Source organism: Panthera uncia (assembly GCF_023721935.1).
Source record: "Panthera uncia isolate 11264 chromosome C1 unlocalized genomic scaffold, Puncia_PCG_1.0 HiC_scaffold_4, whole genome shotgun sequence".
Classification (NCBI taxonomy): Eukaryota; Metazoa; Chordata; class Mammalia; order Carnivora; family Felidae; genus Panthera; species Panthera uncia.
The window spans coordinates 26062710-26080439 of NW_026057585.1; the positions used below are offsets into that span (position 1 = coordinate 26062710).

The window sequence follows — 17730 nt, forward strand, 5'->3', positions numbered from 1 at the left end:
TGAATCTTATAAGTGATAACTTCTGATGAATTCTGTGTAGGTCCTGAATTTGGCAGAACTTTAGTCAGAAGAGTTACGTTAACTTTGTAAAGCAAAATTTTTTGAATAGGAGAAGTTAGATAAAAAGTTTAATGCTTGGGCACCTGGGTGGCTCAGGCTCAGTGGGTTAAGCGTCTGACTCTTGCTTTTGGCTCAGGTCATGATTTCACAGTTCGTGAGTTCAAGCCCTGCGTTGGGCTCTTTGCTGACAGCATGGAGCATGCTTGGGATTTTCTCCCTCTCTCTCTGCCCCTCCCCTGCTCGCTCACGTGCTCGCTCTCTCTCTCTCAAATAAACTTAAAAAAAAATTTAATGCCATTAACTAATACATTCAGTCGTGACAGGGAAGTTCTGCATAAATTTTCAGAGTTTCAATTGAAATCCTGTCTTGTTGATTAATTAAGATTTCCTCAGGTGAATATATAGGAGAATGTGTAAATTTATTTCAACAAATATCAATGAGTGTTAATTTTACCATTGATGAATATTTATATTTAACTTAATACTTAATATTTATATTAATATTTAGCTTTCATCCTCTATATTGTGCCAGAAATTTTGTGAAATATTGAAAACATTAGGTTGCTAGTCTTAGATATGTCCTCCTACTGTGTTCTTTTAGAAGGAAACCTCTCCAGAAGTGATTTCTAATGGATAGCACTTAGGAGAAGTTCAGGTAAATGTTGATAGGTTATGACTTAGAAGTGAACCTTTGAGGAATGAAGTGTGAAATATAGGTAGCTTATTCATGACACATGTACCAGCTCTTAGGAGACTGTTTTTTTGCACTTGCCTAGAATGGTTTATATAATTTAACACCGTTTATAATAGTAACTGGCATATTTGATTAGAAGTTAAAGTCTGTTAAATCACAGACTGCAGATCACCTGTCATTAAGCTATAACTTCTTTAATCATGTTAATGTATCCTAGTGATCAAGAGCACAATTCTAGAGGTGGAACACTGAGGTGGAATCCTCATTCTGACACTTGCTGGTTGTATATAGCCTTGAGCAAGTTACTTACCTTCTCAGTGCCTCAGTTTCTACATCTGTTGAAAGGAAATAATAGTACCTACATCAGTGAGATGTTGTGAACATTAGAGTTCATATTCGTAAAGCTCTTAGAATGAGTGTTTTTGAACGTCAGCTATTTATTTTATAATCCCCAAGTGGCTGGATAAAGAAAGCTGCTGTTCAGGCTTTGCTTTTATCATGTAAATTCAGAAGTCATTACAGCAAAAAAGGGGAGTTTCCTAGTGATATGTTCTGAAACTTATTTTCCTCCTTGTTTTCATTGCTTTCCCACAGAGGTTAAGCTGAATTAACAAGACTGGTTTTAAAAATTATTGTCAGTTTTTTTAAATCAAGGAAAACACCATAGTTTTTTCATTTATTTACTTAAGCATTTCCATGAAGTGTTTGCAGTATAAACACTGTGGTATTGTGTTAATATATGAGAACCAAAAAATGGAGCTAGCTAATCTGTTTTCACTTGATAAGCTGAATGAAGCCGAAAATAAGTGGCACAAATGAGTGAAACGATAAATTAAAATTCAAATTACCATATTACAGGGATGGTAGATAAACAAGCAAACATTGGGATACAGGAGTTTTACTCTTCTAGATAACTAGTATTAAGATTTTGGCTGAATGTTATAATACTGCATATTGAATATCTTTGTAGTATAAATTTCATTGCATTTACAATGTGGGCACTATAAAACTTAAAAATGGTCTTGTATTTAGTTATATGACTAAATTAAATACTATAACGTGATAAAAATAGAAATATTATAAAATATATCTTTAATAATAACTTTATTTCCAGTTAATTAATTAATTTAGAATTTACATGTAAAATGAAATTGAAACTTAAACTTTAAGGTCTCTTTTCCATTAGCCAAAATATTGTAGGACCTTGTTGTAAGTGTATTTGTTGTTGAATGTAATTCTATGTGAGACAAATCTATTGTCAAAGGTATTTAGTTTGGCTTACAGGTTTAACAGAAATAATAGCTATTTATGTGTATTAAGTCAGTAAAACAGTTTTGTTTTTGTTCATTTATTTGACATTCACAATAACAAAGTAGCTAGAACAGTGTTCTTACTAATTCTGTTCTATGGATGATAAATCAGGGATTAGAGAAACTAAGAGTTAGTTGCATATGGTTATTTCAAGGAAGTGGAAGATCAAGCATTGGAACCCAGGTTTCTTGATCTAAATCTATTCTTTTTTTTTTTTTTTTTTTTAATTTTTTTTTTTTTTTTTCAGTAGGCTCCACACCTGATGTGAAAAACCCTGAGATCAAGAGTTGCCTGCTCTATTGACTGAGCCAGCCAGGCCCCCCCTGAATCCATTATTTTCTATCACACCAATTAGCCACTTACAGCTTTCTTTTGTATTGGGGAAGAACAGTTACTAACCTCATTTGCTTTGCTCATTCCTGCAACTGTTTTTGGGGGGCGGTGGGGGGGGTGTGGAGTGGGATTTGTGTGTGTATTTGTATTTGAGTCTCTTACGTTTTGTCCTCCTCCTTGTTTTTATATTCTTTTTGCTTCCCTTCCCTATGTTCATCTCTTTTGTATCTTAAATTCCTCATATGAGTGAAGTCATATGATATTTGTCTTTCTCTGACTTATTTCGTTTAGCATAATACCTTCTAGTTCCATTCTCGTTGTTGCAAATGGCAAGATTTCATGCTTTTTGATTGCCAGCTGATACTCCATTGTATATATATACCACATCTTCTCTATCCATTCATCTGTCAATGGACATTTGGGCTCTTTCCATACTTTGGCTTAAATAGACCTTATTTTTAGAACAGGTTTTGATTTACAGAAAAACTGAGAAGATCGTATAGAGAATTCCTATATATTCTTATACCCAGTTTTCCTTATTTATTAATATCTTACATTAGTAGAGTACATCTGTTAATGAACCAATATTTGATACTAATGATGCATTCCTATTGATTAAAGCCCATAGTTTATTCATATTGCCATAAATTGTTCCTAATGTTGTTTTTCTCTTCTAAGATCCTATCATATTACATTTAATTCTCATGTCTTCTTAGGCTGTTCGTGATTGTGACAGTTTCTCAGACTTTCTTCACTTTGGATGCCCTTGACAGTTATTTTATTTTATTATTTATTTATTTAAATTTTATTTTTTATTTTTAAAAATTTACATCCATCGCTTCTCGGCCTTTTGGCTAAGATCAAGTGTAAAAATTTACATCCAAATTAGCATATAGTGCAACAGTGATTTCAAGAGTAGATTCCTTAGTGCCCCTTACCCATTTAGCCCATCCCCCCTCCCACAACCTCTCCATTAACCCTCAGTTTGTTCTCCATATTTATGAGTCTCTTCTGTTTTGCCCCCCTCCCTGTTTTTATATTATTTTTGTTTCCCTTCCCTTATGTTCATCTGTTTTGTCTCTTAAAGTTCTCATATGAGTGAAGTCATATGATTTTTGTCTTTTTCTAATTTCACTTAGCGTAATACCCTCCAGTTCCATCCACGTAGTTGCAAATGGCAAGATTTCATTCTTTTTGATTGCTGAGTAATACTCCATTGTGTGTGTGTGTGTGTGTGTGTGTGTGTGTGTGTGTGTATACCACATCTTCTTTATCCATTCATCCATCGATGGACATTTGGGGTCTTTCCATACTTTGGCTATTATTGATAGGGCTGCTATAAACATTGGGGTGCATGTGTCCCTTTGAAACAGCACACCTGTATCCCATGGGTAAATGGCCAGTAGTGCAATTGCTGGGTTGTAGGGTAGTTCTATGTTTTGTTTTTTGAGGAACCTCCATACTGCTTTCCAGAGTGGGTGCACCAGCTTGCATTCCCATATTTATTTTTTTTTTAATGTCTATTTTATTTTTGAGAGAGAGATAGACCGTGAGCTGGGGAGGGGCAGAAAGAGAGGGAAGCACAGAATCTGAAGCAGGCTCCAGGCGCTGAGCTGTCAGCACAAGGCCGGACATGCGGCCCCAACCCAGAAACCATGAGATCATGACCTGAGCTGAAGTTGGATGCGTAACTGACTGAGCCACCCAGGCGCCCTGATGACCTTTACGGTTTTAGGGAGTACTAGTTGTTTTGTAGGATGCACCTTGATTAGAATTTGATGTTTTTCTCATGATTAGATTGGGATATTGAGGAGGAAGATAACATATGTGAAGTGCCATTTTCATCATGGATCATATCAAGAATAATTACTATAAACGTGGTATATCACTGTTAATGTTGACCTTGATCACCTGTCTTTAATAGTAAAGTTTCTCTACTTTAAAGTTCCTCATTTTGTTCACTTTTCTCTACTGTATTCTTTGGAAGGAAGTCACTATGTGCATGCTCCACCTCCTTGAGGACAAAAGATCTACATAAATTATTTGGCATTCTTCTACACAAGAGATTTGTCTCTTCTCTTTCACGTGTTAATTTATTCATTTGTGTCAGTATGTGCTCATTTATATTTATTTTATATTTTGGGTTATAATCCAGTACTACTTTATTTGTTGCTCAAATTTTTCTAGCTTTGGCCATTAGGAGCTCTCTCAGTTGGCTCCTTTGTGCTCTTGGCATACCTTATTCAGTGTGAGGGTTAGTTTTTCTAAGCTCTTACTTTCTGGTTCTACTGGATCCTTCTAACTCATCTTGCATGTTTCCTTCCCTGGTCCTAGGGTCATCCCTTTCTCTAAGAAGCCCTGGTTCCTTTTCCTTTTCCTTTTATTAGAGAACAGTATTAGAAACCAAACTCACAATGATAGGTTTCATTTCCTTTACGCCCTTTCAGTGGACAGATCAAAGAAATATATGTGTGTATACTAACCTGTGTAAATACACAGATCTATAAACATTTCTATATTAGATACAGCCACCTGTGTCTGTATTAAGCTAAACATGAATTTGTTTTTTAAAGCTTTTATTTTTAAATAATCTTTATACCCAACGTGGGGCTTGAACTCACAACCCCAAGATGAAGAGTTGCGTGCCCTACTGACTGAGCCAGCCAGGTGCTCCATAAACATGGGTTTATGAAGCATCCAACTGTAATCTACCACAGTATGGATCCTTATAGCCTCCTTTTCCTGTTTATTTGTGAATTTCTGTGCCAACAGTGAGATTCCTGGTTCCCACCATCCACCATCCATTTACCCCGTTGTTCAATTCCAGTACATATGTATAACAACATCAGAATCATTAACCAAAGCCTCATTGGAAGCACTTTGTCAATACAATAGAGTATAATACTTTTGTGTGTTTTGTTTTCTTTTAGTCTTATAGACTCACTCATTCTAAGGCTACTTAGGCCAGCACCTTTAAAATTAAAATTTATTGGATGAATGAGTCATGTTTTCTCCTGAAGGTACTCTGTTCTCTCTGCTTCCATCTCTCCCTGAACTATTGTTTGCCTCTTCCTGGAATACCCTTTGCCCTGATAGATCTACCTCCCTACCTTGCCTACACCTCTTATACATATTTTTTTTCTCTTGATAATGTAGTTAATGAATGGAATATTTGATAGATGGTGGTAGAATTTTTCATTTTTGTTTTTTAATCTAAAGACAGTTTTTCTTTCTGATGGTTATCTTTTTAACATTTCTGAAAAATTTGTATAAGATGACATTGTGTTTTAAAAAATGGGTTTTGTTTGCTTTTTAAGCTATTTCAATAGGGAGGCAGTGTAGCATTAAGAGCATGGCTTCTGTAATTATACTCTCTGGGTTCAAATTCTGGCCCCACAGTTTAGTAACTTGGTGAACTTAGGTGTACTTCAATATTCTCAACTGTACAATAGGTATTTTAAAATTATCTACCTAATTAGATTGATATGAAAGTTAAATGAGATAATACCTTTTTAAGTGCTTTTAACAGTGCCTAGCACCTAGGAACCCCTTAATAAATGTTAACTATTATTAAACTAGCGCTATATGTAAGGCTACAGAAAGGAATATTACATCAGAGTATTGCATTTAAGGTGGTTGTCCTTTTAGATGTTTGAGGATTACTTGAGGGATTTCAAAGTTTAGGGTGATTATACGTTCTTATTTGCCTGGGATGACAGTCCAGGAATATGCCTATTGTGCTGACACGATTATGGGTAGCATTACCCTTTTTACTTGCTTAGAGTGTTTTGGTTTGAATGATAATTCATATGGCCACCTTATTTCCAGGGATTATAAAATCCTGCCTGCCTCCATCTGCCCAGAGTTGGTATAAATGAGCAGAGCAGGCTTGGGGTAGACAGGTAGAGACTGGGAAGAAGGGGGTACCTAAGAGAGCAGTGCTGCTTTGTTACAGCTGCTTATGGCCAAGGAGGATGTGAGCCTGCTATAACCAGATTTTGAGTTTTCAAGAGTAAATTCCAGAAATCTGGAATTTTTGGAATGATGTCTCAATTTTTCATCATTGGCAACAAATTCGATTTTCCTAAAAGCACACAAATTCATTGAACCATATAAAGATCTGAGTATTTTATCATATGTAAATTATATCACAGGTTTTTAAAATGGGCAGGTCAAATGGTAGTTCTTATAGGACTTTTAATCTAATAATTACCTAATGCAAAGAATCAATTCTAATGTGGAAACTTGACATGTAAGTGTTCTTTAGTATTAGTTTATATACCAGGCATTGTTGAGCTTTAATTCTGTTACCATATATATTCTAAAGCATGTTATGGTTGAAACTATAAAACAGGAAAAACTGACCTCAAAGTTGCCTCAAAGGAAATCTGGAGACATATTTAGACTGGGAAAACTGAAAAAGGTAGTACTAACTTGACTGTAACTGAAATCTTTACTGACTTAAAACAATTATGAATTTTTGGAGGCTGTATAAACTATATATACTAACTGCAATGGTGAAAACACAAGTGAACGTATAGTGGGCAAAAATTGTGGGGCCACTGCTTCTACTTAAAGTGTGTTTCAAAATGATCTGTCATAGTTTGCATTCCTGAAACCTGGTGGGAAACAAACCTTTTTTTTTTTTTTCTTTTTAAGATTGCTTTAAAGAAGTCATTCATATACGTCTGGATGAACTCCTCCGTGTTTTAAAATCTGTAATGAATAAACATCAGAACCTCAATTCTGTTGATCTTCAAAATGCTGCAGAAATGCTTACTGCAAAAGTAAAAGGTAAGAAAGATCTATTAAATGTGGGTGGTGTGGGCAAAAGGCATCCAAGTGATACATTTTGGTCTATAATGACTATAGTGCCATCTCCCCATGTGGTATTGGTATCATGTATCAGTAGGAGTTATGTATACTTTGATATGTGGATATTCCCATGGAGTCACACCTGAAACTCTTTTCCTTTCGAAAATGAAAACTTATTTGGCAGGAAGCAGTCTAAAAATACTACCTGAAATAAATTAAACAAATGATATTTAAAATTTTTGAGTTTTTTGAAAGAGGGCATGCTCTTTTGAAGTAGGTCATTAGTGTACAAAAGTCTTTGTTTTGTGAGGACAGTTGGTGCTGGAAAATGGTAATTTGTAGCAACTCCACTTAAAGGAGGGAGCTGAATAAAGAAAAAGACTTTTTTTTAATGTAAAAAAAGTGAAACTAATTATATGTATGGATAAACACACACACACGTGTATTACATATAATAAAGAATCAAGAATTAGGATTTATCCTCTAATGAAAGGACTTGCCACCCAAAGTGTTAGAATCTGTTTTTCTGGACTACAGTATATAAGAAGGATTGAAAGTGAAGGGAGTATTTGAGAAGAATGGGACGGAATTCAGTTAGGAGATTAGTAGAAATAAGGGACTGGATGTGGATTGGCAGTCTGATCTAAGGCAGAAGCTTGAGTGTGGTGGAGGTGGAATGTGGTTGTTCTAGAGGAGGGGATGGATATTGATTTGATGAAATGCAGGATGTTGATGATTAATGTGAGTTGAAGAGGCAGACTTGAAAGGTGTGGTGTCTAGGTGGTAATGGAAGAAGGTGACCAACTCAGACTGTGCAGAGTAAATATAGGCTGAGTAAGAGATCCCAGGGACAGAGAGAGGATGGAGAAACCTGATGAACACCTAAGAAGTAAGGAGATGGTCTGGAGAAAGATGTCATGGAATTTTAAAGTACAAGAAGTGATTGTCAGTGTTATATGTCACTTACAAGTAATATGAATTCAAGTAATGTAATTGTAGAAAGTGATTACCTGCAGGTTGAGTAAGGAAAGGAAAGGATTCTTTGGGGCAGGGAAATTACTGTACTGAGTCTCAGAGGTTGAGTGGGCATTTTTGAGTTGGGGTGGTGGAGGTTGGGACTGTGATTTGGGGCACTTGCACGAGAAATCTGGATGTGGAGAACATGGTGCAATTGGTGAACACACTCCTATCTAGAGAAGGCAAAGGGCAAGTGTCAAGGGCTGAGTGAGGCATGAGGACAAAATAAAAAGCTTGTCAATAAAATATGGTCCATATACCTGAGAAACACTTCCTCTGCTTTTTGACATAGATGTATTGTGTTTGTGTGGTTCTTTTTGTTCCCCCTGTATTTCAAGCATTGAGAAACATATAGATGGCTTTAAATGAGAAAAATGGGTAGTTTCTGTTGCGACTTTTAAAAATGTGCTTAGTAACCAAATTTGTTTTTAAATAGATTGTTTATAAGTGTCATTTAACTTAGATAGGGAAATTTGCGTCTATAGATAGTAAAATTTCCATGCTTGGAAATAGCGACCACAGTTCATTCAATTGTTGTCAGTAGCTATTGTGTGCAGTCAGGATGTCCTGGGGAAGGAGTGTGCCTGTGTATAGTTGGTGTCCACATTCCAGAAACAGACTTGAAGAAAGTGGCCTCTCAGCTGCCTTGGAGATCTTTTTTCCTTTGAGGTAAAGCAATCTTTTGAATATTATCTCCCACTATGAGTGTCTTTACCCTTGGGATTATTGTTACAATTTTACTTTTGTGTTGGGTGAAATTTAAAAGATTACTTTTTTGTTCCTAAACTTCTGTTTCAATATGCCCCATGAGATTAGAAAATTTTTTAAATTGTGTTTTCCTTGGTATAAATTTATGTGTTTAAATAAAACCTTTCCAGCTCACTCTTATTGTTGAGGCCATCTAAGAACATCACTGATACCTCAAATGAAAAATATTCAGTGACCCGAAAAATTGAGGTCAAATTCAAACATACTTAATTTTTTCTTCTAATGATAATTTAATTTTAAAACCCTGGAAAGGCAAGGGGGAGGTAGAAACTATTTTTGAATCTCTGTTCTGTGGCAATCTAGATATTTTTCATATGCTATTTTAATATTTTAAAAAAACCTATAAAAGCGTGTTTTTATTTCTATTTTAAAGGGGGAAAATTTAAAGAAAAAAGCTGTCATACATTAGGATCAGAAAGCTGACAGGAATGTGAAGATCATTTTGTTTTAAACCCGTGATTACATTTAAAAAAACAAAGGTGACATGACTTGTTCTGAATGTCTTCACTGTCGATGCATTTGACAAATATACCAAAACATTAAGAGATAACATACACAGAATGACTTTAGACTCATGGAGGTCTAATCTTGTTTGTGCTACTACAGGTGTTAATGCATAAAGTCTGTCTGCTTCCTCTGCATACTAAATGCATTGGAATGAAATTGGAATCTTTAACTCCTTTTACTTTTTATTTTAACTTTGGAATTTACCTTTTTAATAACTTTAAAAGAACATTTTAAAACTTTAAATTAAAAACTTTAAAAGATAAGGTTTTCCTCATTCATTCTAATAGTGATTTGTATTTCCTGTGTCTCCTCCTATTTCCAAGCAGGAAGTTCAGTCTGACAAAATATTTGCAATATGGTAAGAGAGATACAGCTTATTTTTGAAGTAGATAAAAGACATCTTCAGCGCTCAGTAATTTGTTAGGTACTTTAGTATTTGTGTTTTCACGATTTATAGTTATTTTGGTCAGTCTTGTAATATAAATTAATAGGACTAGGGCCATTTATTTAGGTTTTTCATGATCTGTAGTTTGCCCTAGATTTAAAAATTGACAAAAAAATTGACAAAAAAAGCTTTTAATTACATATCTAAAATTGTAGAAGCCTCATGTCTTCTTTCTGTTTTGAAAACTTAATTTTCTAATAGGCAGTACATTCAAATGGTTCATAATGCAAATGGCATAAAAGAGTATTCAACAGTGAAGTGTCTATTTTATCTCACTTAGCTACCCTTTCCTTTACCTGGATAAGCGACAACTATTATTGATTTTTTTGTGTATCTTTCCAGAGACATGTTATGCATATATAAACGATACAATATGTTCTCTTCTTTACCCTCCTTTTTACACAAATGGTAGCCTTTTTGCTCCTTGCTCATTGTTCTGAGTTATGTTCTGTACATAAAGCATTTCCTAATTCTTTTGTTGTGATTTGTTCTGTTTTTTTCAAAGCTGCATGGTAGTCTATTATATTTATGTGCTATATAATCTATTTAACCAGTTCACTAATAGATGTTTGGATTGTTTCCAATTTTTTTCTGTTACAAATAATGCTTTGATGAATAGCCTTATTCATTTGTATTTGTATTTCTGATATTGCTAAACACCCTTTGCAGTGGTTCTGCCCTTCTGATAGCAGTACTGAAAATGCTGATTTACTGCACCTTTGCCAACACAGTTGGTTACCACACTTTGTTATCCAGTCTAATAGTAAAAATTGGCATCTCAGTGTAGATTTGATTTGCATTTCCCTTATTTTGAGTGCAGTTGTCTTTTCATATGCTTTGGAGACATTTATACATCCTTCTATGTGAGTTGACCCTTTTTTTTGATGGTTGGTCTTTTTTTTTTCTATTTTGATTTGTAGAAACTCTGTGTTAAGTGAAATTAATCCTTAAACTTTGATGTAAGTTGCAGACTTCCTTTATCTTTTGATGTGCTTATGGTATTTTATTTTATTTTTGCATTTAAATTTATCAGTCTTGGGAACCTGGGTGGCTCAGTTAGTTAAGTGTCTGACTCTGGCCTAGGTCATGATCTCACAGTTCATGAGTTCAAGCCCCACATCGGGCTCTGTGCTGTCAGTGCGGAGCCTGCTTCACATCCTCTGTCTCCTTCTCTCTCTGCCTCTCCCCAGCCCTCTTTCTCTCAAAAAAGAGAAATTTTATAATTATTTCTAATTTATAATTATTATATATAATAATAATAATTATTTAAAAAAATAATAAATTTATCAATCCTTTGTATGGTTGTTGGGTTTTAAGTAATAGGAAGGACTTCCCTGCTCTGAGATTATAATAGCATTCTCCAGTGTTTTTTCATTGAATGTTGTCATAGTGTCATTTACTAAATTTAAGTCCTTGATACATTCTAGAGTGTCTACATGTCTGGCTTATTTATCACATAATTCATCTTTTCCTGACTGATTTGAGATGCCATTTTTATCATAAGTACACTAAACTGTCATATGTGCTTATATCTATGTTTGGACCATATTATGTCCCGCTGATTTGTTTAGTCATGTGCCAATACACACCGTCTTTACTGTAGTTGTAAAGTATGTTTTAGCATCTGAAAGGGGTAACTCCTCTTTCTATTACTCTTTTGTTCAGGATTTTATTATTCCATCAGGACTTTTGAATTGGCTTATGTAGTTCCCAAAAATATCTATTGGTATTTTTGAGGGGATGAGTAAGGTTTATAAATTCATAAAGTCATAATTAAAGTTATGAATTAAGGAGAAGTTATATACTTAGCATTTCTGAAAACAGTATGCATTTCATTTCTTCAAGTTGTCTTTTATGTTTCTCAGAAGCAACTTAAGGTTTTCATTTTGTAAGTCTTATTGTTTTTGGTTTGTTTGTTTTTTCCCCTAAACATTTTTTCCCATGCATAAGGTGAAAATTTGCTTCATTGTATCTTTTAATTCAGTGGTTTTCAACTGTGGTCCCTAATTTATGACATCAGGTTAGTGGATTGTGACCAACATTTTTAAAATACAAAAGAGAATAGAAAAGAAAAACCAGAATACAACACTATTGTATCAGATGTAAAGATGTGGGGTTTCTGGGTGACTCAGTTGGTTAAGCATCCTACTCTTGATTTCAGCTCAGGTCATGATCTCACAGTTCATGAGATGGAGCCTCACATCAGGCTCTGTGCTAAGAGCACAGAGCCTGCTTGGAATTCTTTCTCTCTCTTTCTCTCTGCCCCTCCCCTGCTCACTCTCTGTCTCTCAAAATAAATAAATAAACTTAAAAAAAAAAAAGACCTAAGAATGTTTCAGAAACTTTATAGGTGTTATATAACTTATAACTATTATGTTTGTATGGTATACTTGGTCATGATATAATATGTATTTCTTACGCAAGGTTGTGGTCAAAAAAGTTTGAAAATCACTAATAGATGATATGTATGAAAGCTATTCATGTGATTTCTTTTTTTTTTTTTTAATTTTTTTAACGTTTATTTATTTTTGGGACAGAGAGAGACAGAGCATGAACGGGGGAGGGGCAGAGAGAGAGGGAGACACAGAATCGGAAGCAGGCTCCAGGCTCTGAGCCATCAGCCCAGAGCCTGACGCGGGGCTCGAACTCACAGACCGCGAGATCGTGACCTGAGCTGAAGTCGGACGCTTAACCGACGGAGCCACCCGGGCGCCCCTATTCATGTGATTTCTTAAAGAGATACTAAATGTGCCTTAGTGCTTAGTGACTTAATAAGGAACCCAAGGGAGATAATTATTTAAACCTTGAGCAAAATTTTGATGGAATTTTGAAGAATGTCTAATAGGAAGAAGAGAGTGGAGACAGAGAAACCAGTTAGCAGGTTGTTAAATAGTCCAGACTAGAAGTAAAATGTGGCCTTTTGAACTAAATGGCAGTGGGAATGGAAGGGAAGAAAATATTTTAGAGCCATCTTGAAAGTAAAGATAATGAGCTAAGAAATGTATGGAAAAGAGTTGGCTTAAAGGGCAGACTAGAAGAGAGGGTAGAGTTCAATTAGGACATGTTGAGATTATAATGCGGGTAAAGCCTGGGAAGCAGAAGGAATATATCAAACAGACCATTGGAAGTGTGGATCTGGAGCTCAGAGGTTAAAACTAGACAGGTAGTTTTTAAGGATCCATTTACCTCAAAGATATGAAAGAGGATGTGATTCTGTTGGCATAATGTATAGAGAAGAGAGCCAAGGTGAGAACTGCAGGCTGAGTGGAACGACTATTAAGTAAAATTGTCAATAGATAGATATAGAACATGAGGGCACCATGTTCACTATCAAGCAGGGTACTCTAAGCGCTTGACGTTTCTTTGAATAATACACCATTTTACAGACGAAGAAATTGTAGTGAGGTGATGTATCCAGAATAACTCCAGAAGTGGTAATGGTTAGATTTGAACTCTGGTCTGAAACTCTGAAGCCCTCTCCTTCTAGTTACTATCTATAACAAACTGCTTCTAACAGTGCAGAAGACTTCAAGATGGAAGCAAGTGGTTAATATTTGTAGTAGTAATAGCAGACATTATTGATGATATACTTCCTGTATGCTAGACACTGTTAAATTTTGCTTGGATTATGCTATTAATCTGCACAGCAAATTTTTCAGGTCAATACTATATTGTACTGTCAACTCTTATTTTGCAGATAAGGAAGCTGGGACATAGAGAGGTTTGCCCAAGGTTGCACACAAATTAGGTGGTAGAGTTGTTGAGAGTTGCAGAGTAGTCAGGTAGGATGAAAACTTGGAAGAAAAAAGGCCTCCAAGTTTGACCAATAGGTTTTTGTTGCCAGTGTTCAAAGTGGTTTTGAGTGAAAATAATAACTAACATTTATTGAGCATTTTCTGTGTAGCAGGCTCTGTTCTGAGTTTATTCAGTTTTTATAACAGTTCTCAAAATACATACTATTGTCCATATTTTATAAATAAGGAAACTGAGGCACAGAGCAGTTGTGTTACTTAATTTAGTAGGAGACATAGTTAGATTTAACCTAGGCAGACTGGCTTCGGGACCCATCCTCTTAACCAGGCTCAGCAAACTACTTCTGGTGGGCCAAATCTGGCCTGCCTATTTTTGTAAATAGTCTTACCAGAGCACAGCCATTCTTACTCATTTATATATCACCATATCTCATTCATTTATGTATGGCTCCTTTAGACCAAGTTGAATAGTTACAACCTACCGTATGGTCTGAAAAGTCTAAACTATTTGCTCTCAAGCCCTTTACAAAGTTTTTCAGCCTCTGATAACAATTAAACTGGATGAAAAGCCAAATCCTGGTGAATTTAGTTATGACCTATTTATAGAGGTTTGGCAGTAAAAAATAATAATAAATAAATAAATAAATAAATGTTAAGTTTGAAGAGGAAATATGGTAAAATTAAAGTTTTTTCACATAGGAAAGATTTGAGTATGTTAGTAGCATAAGAAAAAATGTCAGTTAAATTTTTTTTAATCTTTATTTATTTTTGATAGACAAGAGTGTGAGCAGGGGAGGAGCAAAGAGGGAGACACAGAATTCAAAGCAGGCTCCAGGCCCTGAGCTGTCAGCACAGAGCCCGATGTGGGGCTCAAACTCATGACCTGAGCCAAAGTCAGATGCTCAACCGACTGAGTCACCCAGGCGCCCTAGAAAAAAGGTCAGTTGAGTTAGAGATCATAAAACTATGGAGGAAGGTGGCCCAGAGTTTTGGAGAATGCAGGAGAGAGTGGGAAGATTTATTACTGGAAAGGAGCCAAAGACTTTCCTTTGAAACACTGAGCAGAAGAAAAAGGAAAAAAAAAAAAAAAAAAAAAAGAGAAAGGATATTAGAAATATAGGGCTGTTTTGAATTGGAGGCAAGGGCAATAATAGGAATTTTCATTGGATGGTTGTAATCTCATTCAAGTAAGGAGGAAGGCAAAGAAAGAAGATGTTCAAGTAAGTGTCTTTTCACTATTCACAATTACTACTTCTTAAATCTCCCAGTCATGTTTAGTGCTATGAAAACCATTTAGGAAAGAAACAATAATTGTAGAATTTGGTGTGGTGTTATAAGGTATTTTTTTTTCTTTAAAGTCTAACAGGTTAAGGTTAGGAAATATAAGTAGGCTTTACATTTTTGCTGGTTATAGGTTATTTTAAATATACATTATAAGTTACTATTTAAAGTTTACTTTCCAAGGGGAAAAAAAAAAAAAGAGGTTAGAGTGGGAGAGAGCCAAAGCATAAGAGACTCTTAAAAACTGAGAACAAACTGAGGGTTGATGGGGGGTGGGAGGGAGGGGAGGGTGGGTGATGGGTATTGAGGAAGGCACCTTTTGGGATGAGCACTGGGTGTTGTATGGAAACCAATTTGACAATAAATTTCATATGTTGAAAAATAAATAAAAAATAAAAAATGAAATCTTCAAAAAAAAAAACCATCTCAATATAAAATCCAAATAAAAAAAATAATAAAGTTTACTTTCCAATGAGATGTTTAAAGCAGGGTATAACTGATATGCAATAAAGTACATGTATTTAAAGGACACAATTTGATCAATTTTGACATGCATACCCTGTGAAACTGTCACAGTTCAGATAATGTGTACCCCTTTGTAAACCCTCCTTTCTACACCTGCCTGCGGCCCCCTTTCATTAAAACTAACTTTCTTTCTTTCTTTCTTTCTTTCTTTCTTTCTTTCTTTCTTTCTTTCTTTTCTTGAGAAAGACATGGGGGGAAGGGCAGAGAGAATCCCAAGCAGGTTCCACACTCTCAGCACAGTGCCTGACGCTGAACTCCATCCCATGAACTATGAGATCATGATCTGAGCCAAAATCAAGAGTCAGATGCTTAACCTACTGAGCCACCTAGGTGCCACCCCTCCTTCATCAATTTTGATATGTTGTGTTTTCATCTTCCTTGTGTTCAAAACATTTTCTAATTTCCTTTTTTCTTCTTCAAGCTATGGGTTATTTAGAAGTGTGTTATTTAGTTTCCTGGTATCTGGGATTTTCCAGAGATCTTTCCGTTATTTCTAATTTAATTCCATCTAGTCACAGAACATTTTTTGCCTGATTTGAATCCTTTTAAACACATTTTAACTTGTTTTATGGCCCATAATGTAGTCTATCTTGGCAAATATTTAGTGTGTATTTGAAAAGACATGTGTTCTGCTGTTACTGGATGGAATGTTCTATAAATGTCTGTCTAGGAGAGGTGGCTGATAGTATCGTCGAAGTCTTCCATATCCTTACTCATTTTCCATCTACCTGTTCTGTCAATTATTGAGAGAGGGCTATTGAAATCTCTGGCTGTAACTGTAAATAAATTTGTCTATTTGCAATTCTACTAGGTTTTGCTTCATGCATTTTGAGTTGTTTATCAGGGGCATAACTGTATAGAATTATGTCCTTGATAAATTGACTCCATTATTATAAAGTGACCTTTACCCATAGTAGTTACCTTTGCTGGGAAATGTAATTTGTGTGATGTTAGGCAGTAAGCTGGGGCTCTTTTTGAGCTTTCCATGTTTCTTGTTTCCCATGTTTCTTGTCTGTCAAGATACTTGTCCTTCGTTGCCTGACAGCCGATGTCTTGAAAATTTTTGTTTCATGTATTTGGTATGAGTTTCTTCTAGTTGTTTCAGACAGAAGTATAAACCTGATTTTCCATCTTGGCCAGAGCAGAAGTCCAAAAATAGTTTTTAAATTATTTATTGTGGTTCTTAAGTTTTTCTTTTTGTTTGTACTGGGGATACCTTAGAAGAGTCTAATAAAAGATATAGACCTGAGCCCCTCATGTCTACAGAGGCTTATCCATGTAAAAGCTTGGTTGTAATTTCATGAGGTTTAGAGGCTTGAGGTTTCATTCATCCTTGCTTAGGAATTCTTGCTTTCCAGCAAGCATTTTCAACCCCAGTTGCACATTAGAATCACCTGGGAGAGCTTTTGAATAAATACGTATGCTCCATCAGACCTTTGAAATCTGAATTTTTGGTGGTAGGACCAGATTTTTGGTTTTTAAACCGCCTAGATTTTTGAACAAATACCAATGCTTCATCAGACCTTTGAAATCTGAATTTTTGGCGGTAGGACCCAGATTTTTGGTTTTAAGCAATGATTGTATTATGCAGCCAAGCTTTAAAACATCTTGTGTTAAGCAAAGGATGGCTTCCTCTTCACTTGGTCTCTTTACCTTTCCTTTACTGGCTAGGATCCTAGGGAGGACGGGACACAGGGAGCCAGTTGCTCATTAAACTCAACTTAAGTAGAAGGGGTTACTTTAAAAAAAATTGCCAATTCCACCTTCAGATTTTGTCTTGGTAAATTATATCTGGGCTTTTAACAAAGGTGCCTAGAGAAGTTATAATAAGAAACCTTTTTCAGTTATGTTTCACAATTTGCTTTTCACAAAATGCAAAATGGTTGGACTGTCTCTTTGGCAAACAAGAGACAGCTATATATATCAAATTAGCCTGAACCTCAGAGCCCAAGAGCCTGAAAGAAATAAAGCTATAAATAACTAGGAATTTAAATTTTCTAAAGCATTGGGTGTTTATGTGATATGCTTTGTATGTAGGATTTATGCTATGTCAAATGTATATATGGTGTCAATTAGTGGTAATTCTTAGTGAAAAATGTAGTTCATTTGACTAAAGTGGGCCCACAGTGCATTTATCTATTTTTTTAAATGCCATAAAGCAATAAACATAGAGAAAATAGGGTGCTCTTAATGAGAGGTCTGATGTAATATGGACTCTGTGA

At 35.3% G+C, this 17730-nt stretch overlaps 1 protein-coding gene across 7 annotated transcripts in view; it reads left to right on the forward strand.

The window, feature by feature from the left end:
- Window positions 1–17730, forward strand: part of ARHGAP29 (Rho GTPase activating protein 29) — a 75668-nt gene that overhangs the window by 22930 nt on the left and 35008 nt on the right. For 5 of the 7 annotated variants that reach the window (XM_049616779.1, XM_049616782.1, XM_049616778.1 and 2 more), the window contains one exon: window positions 7058–7192. In XM_049616779.1, coding sequence (XP_049472736.1) covers window positions 7058–7192 — 135 coding nt within the window. Of the gene's footprint in view, window positions 1–7057; window positions 7193–8771; window positions 8900–17730 lie in introns of those variants that run through there. The other 2 variants (XM_049616783.1, XM_049616784.1) reach the window with 2 other exon arrangements.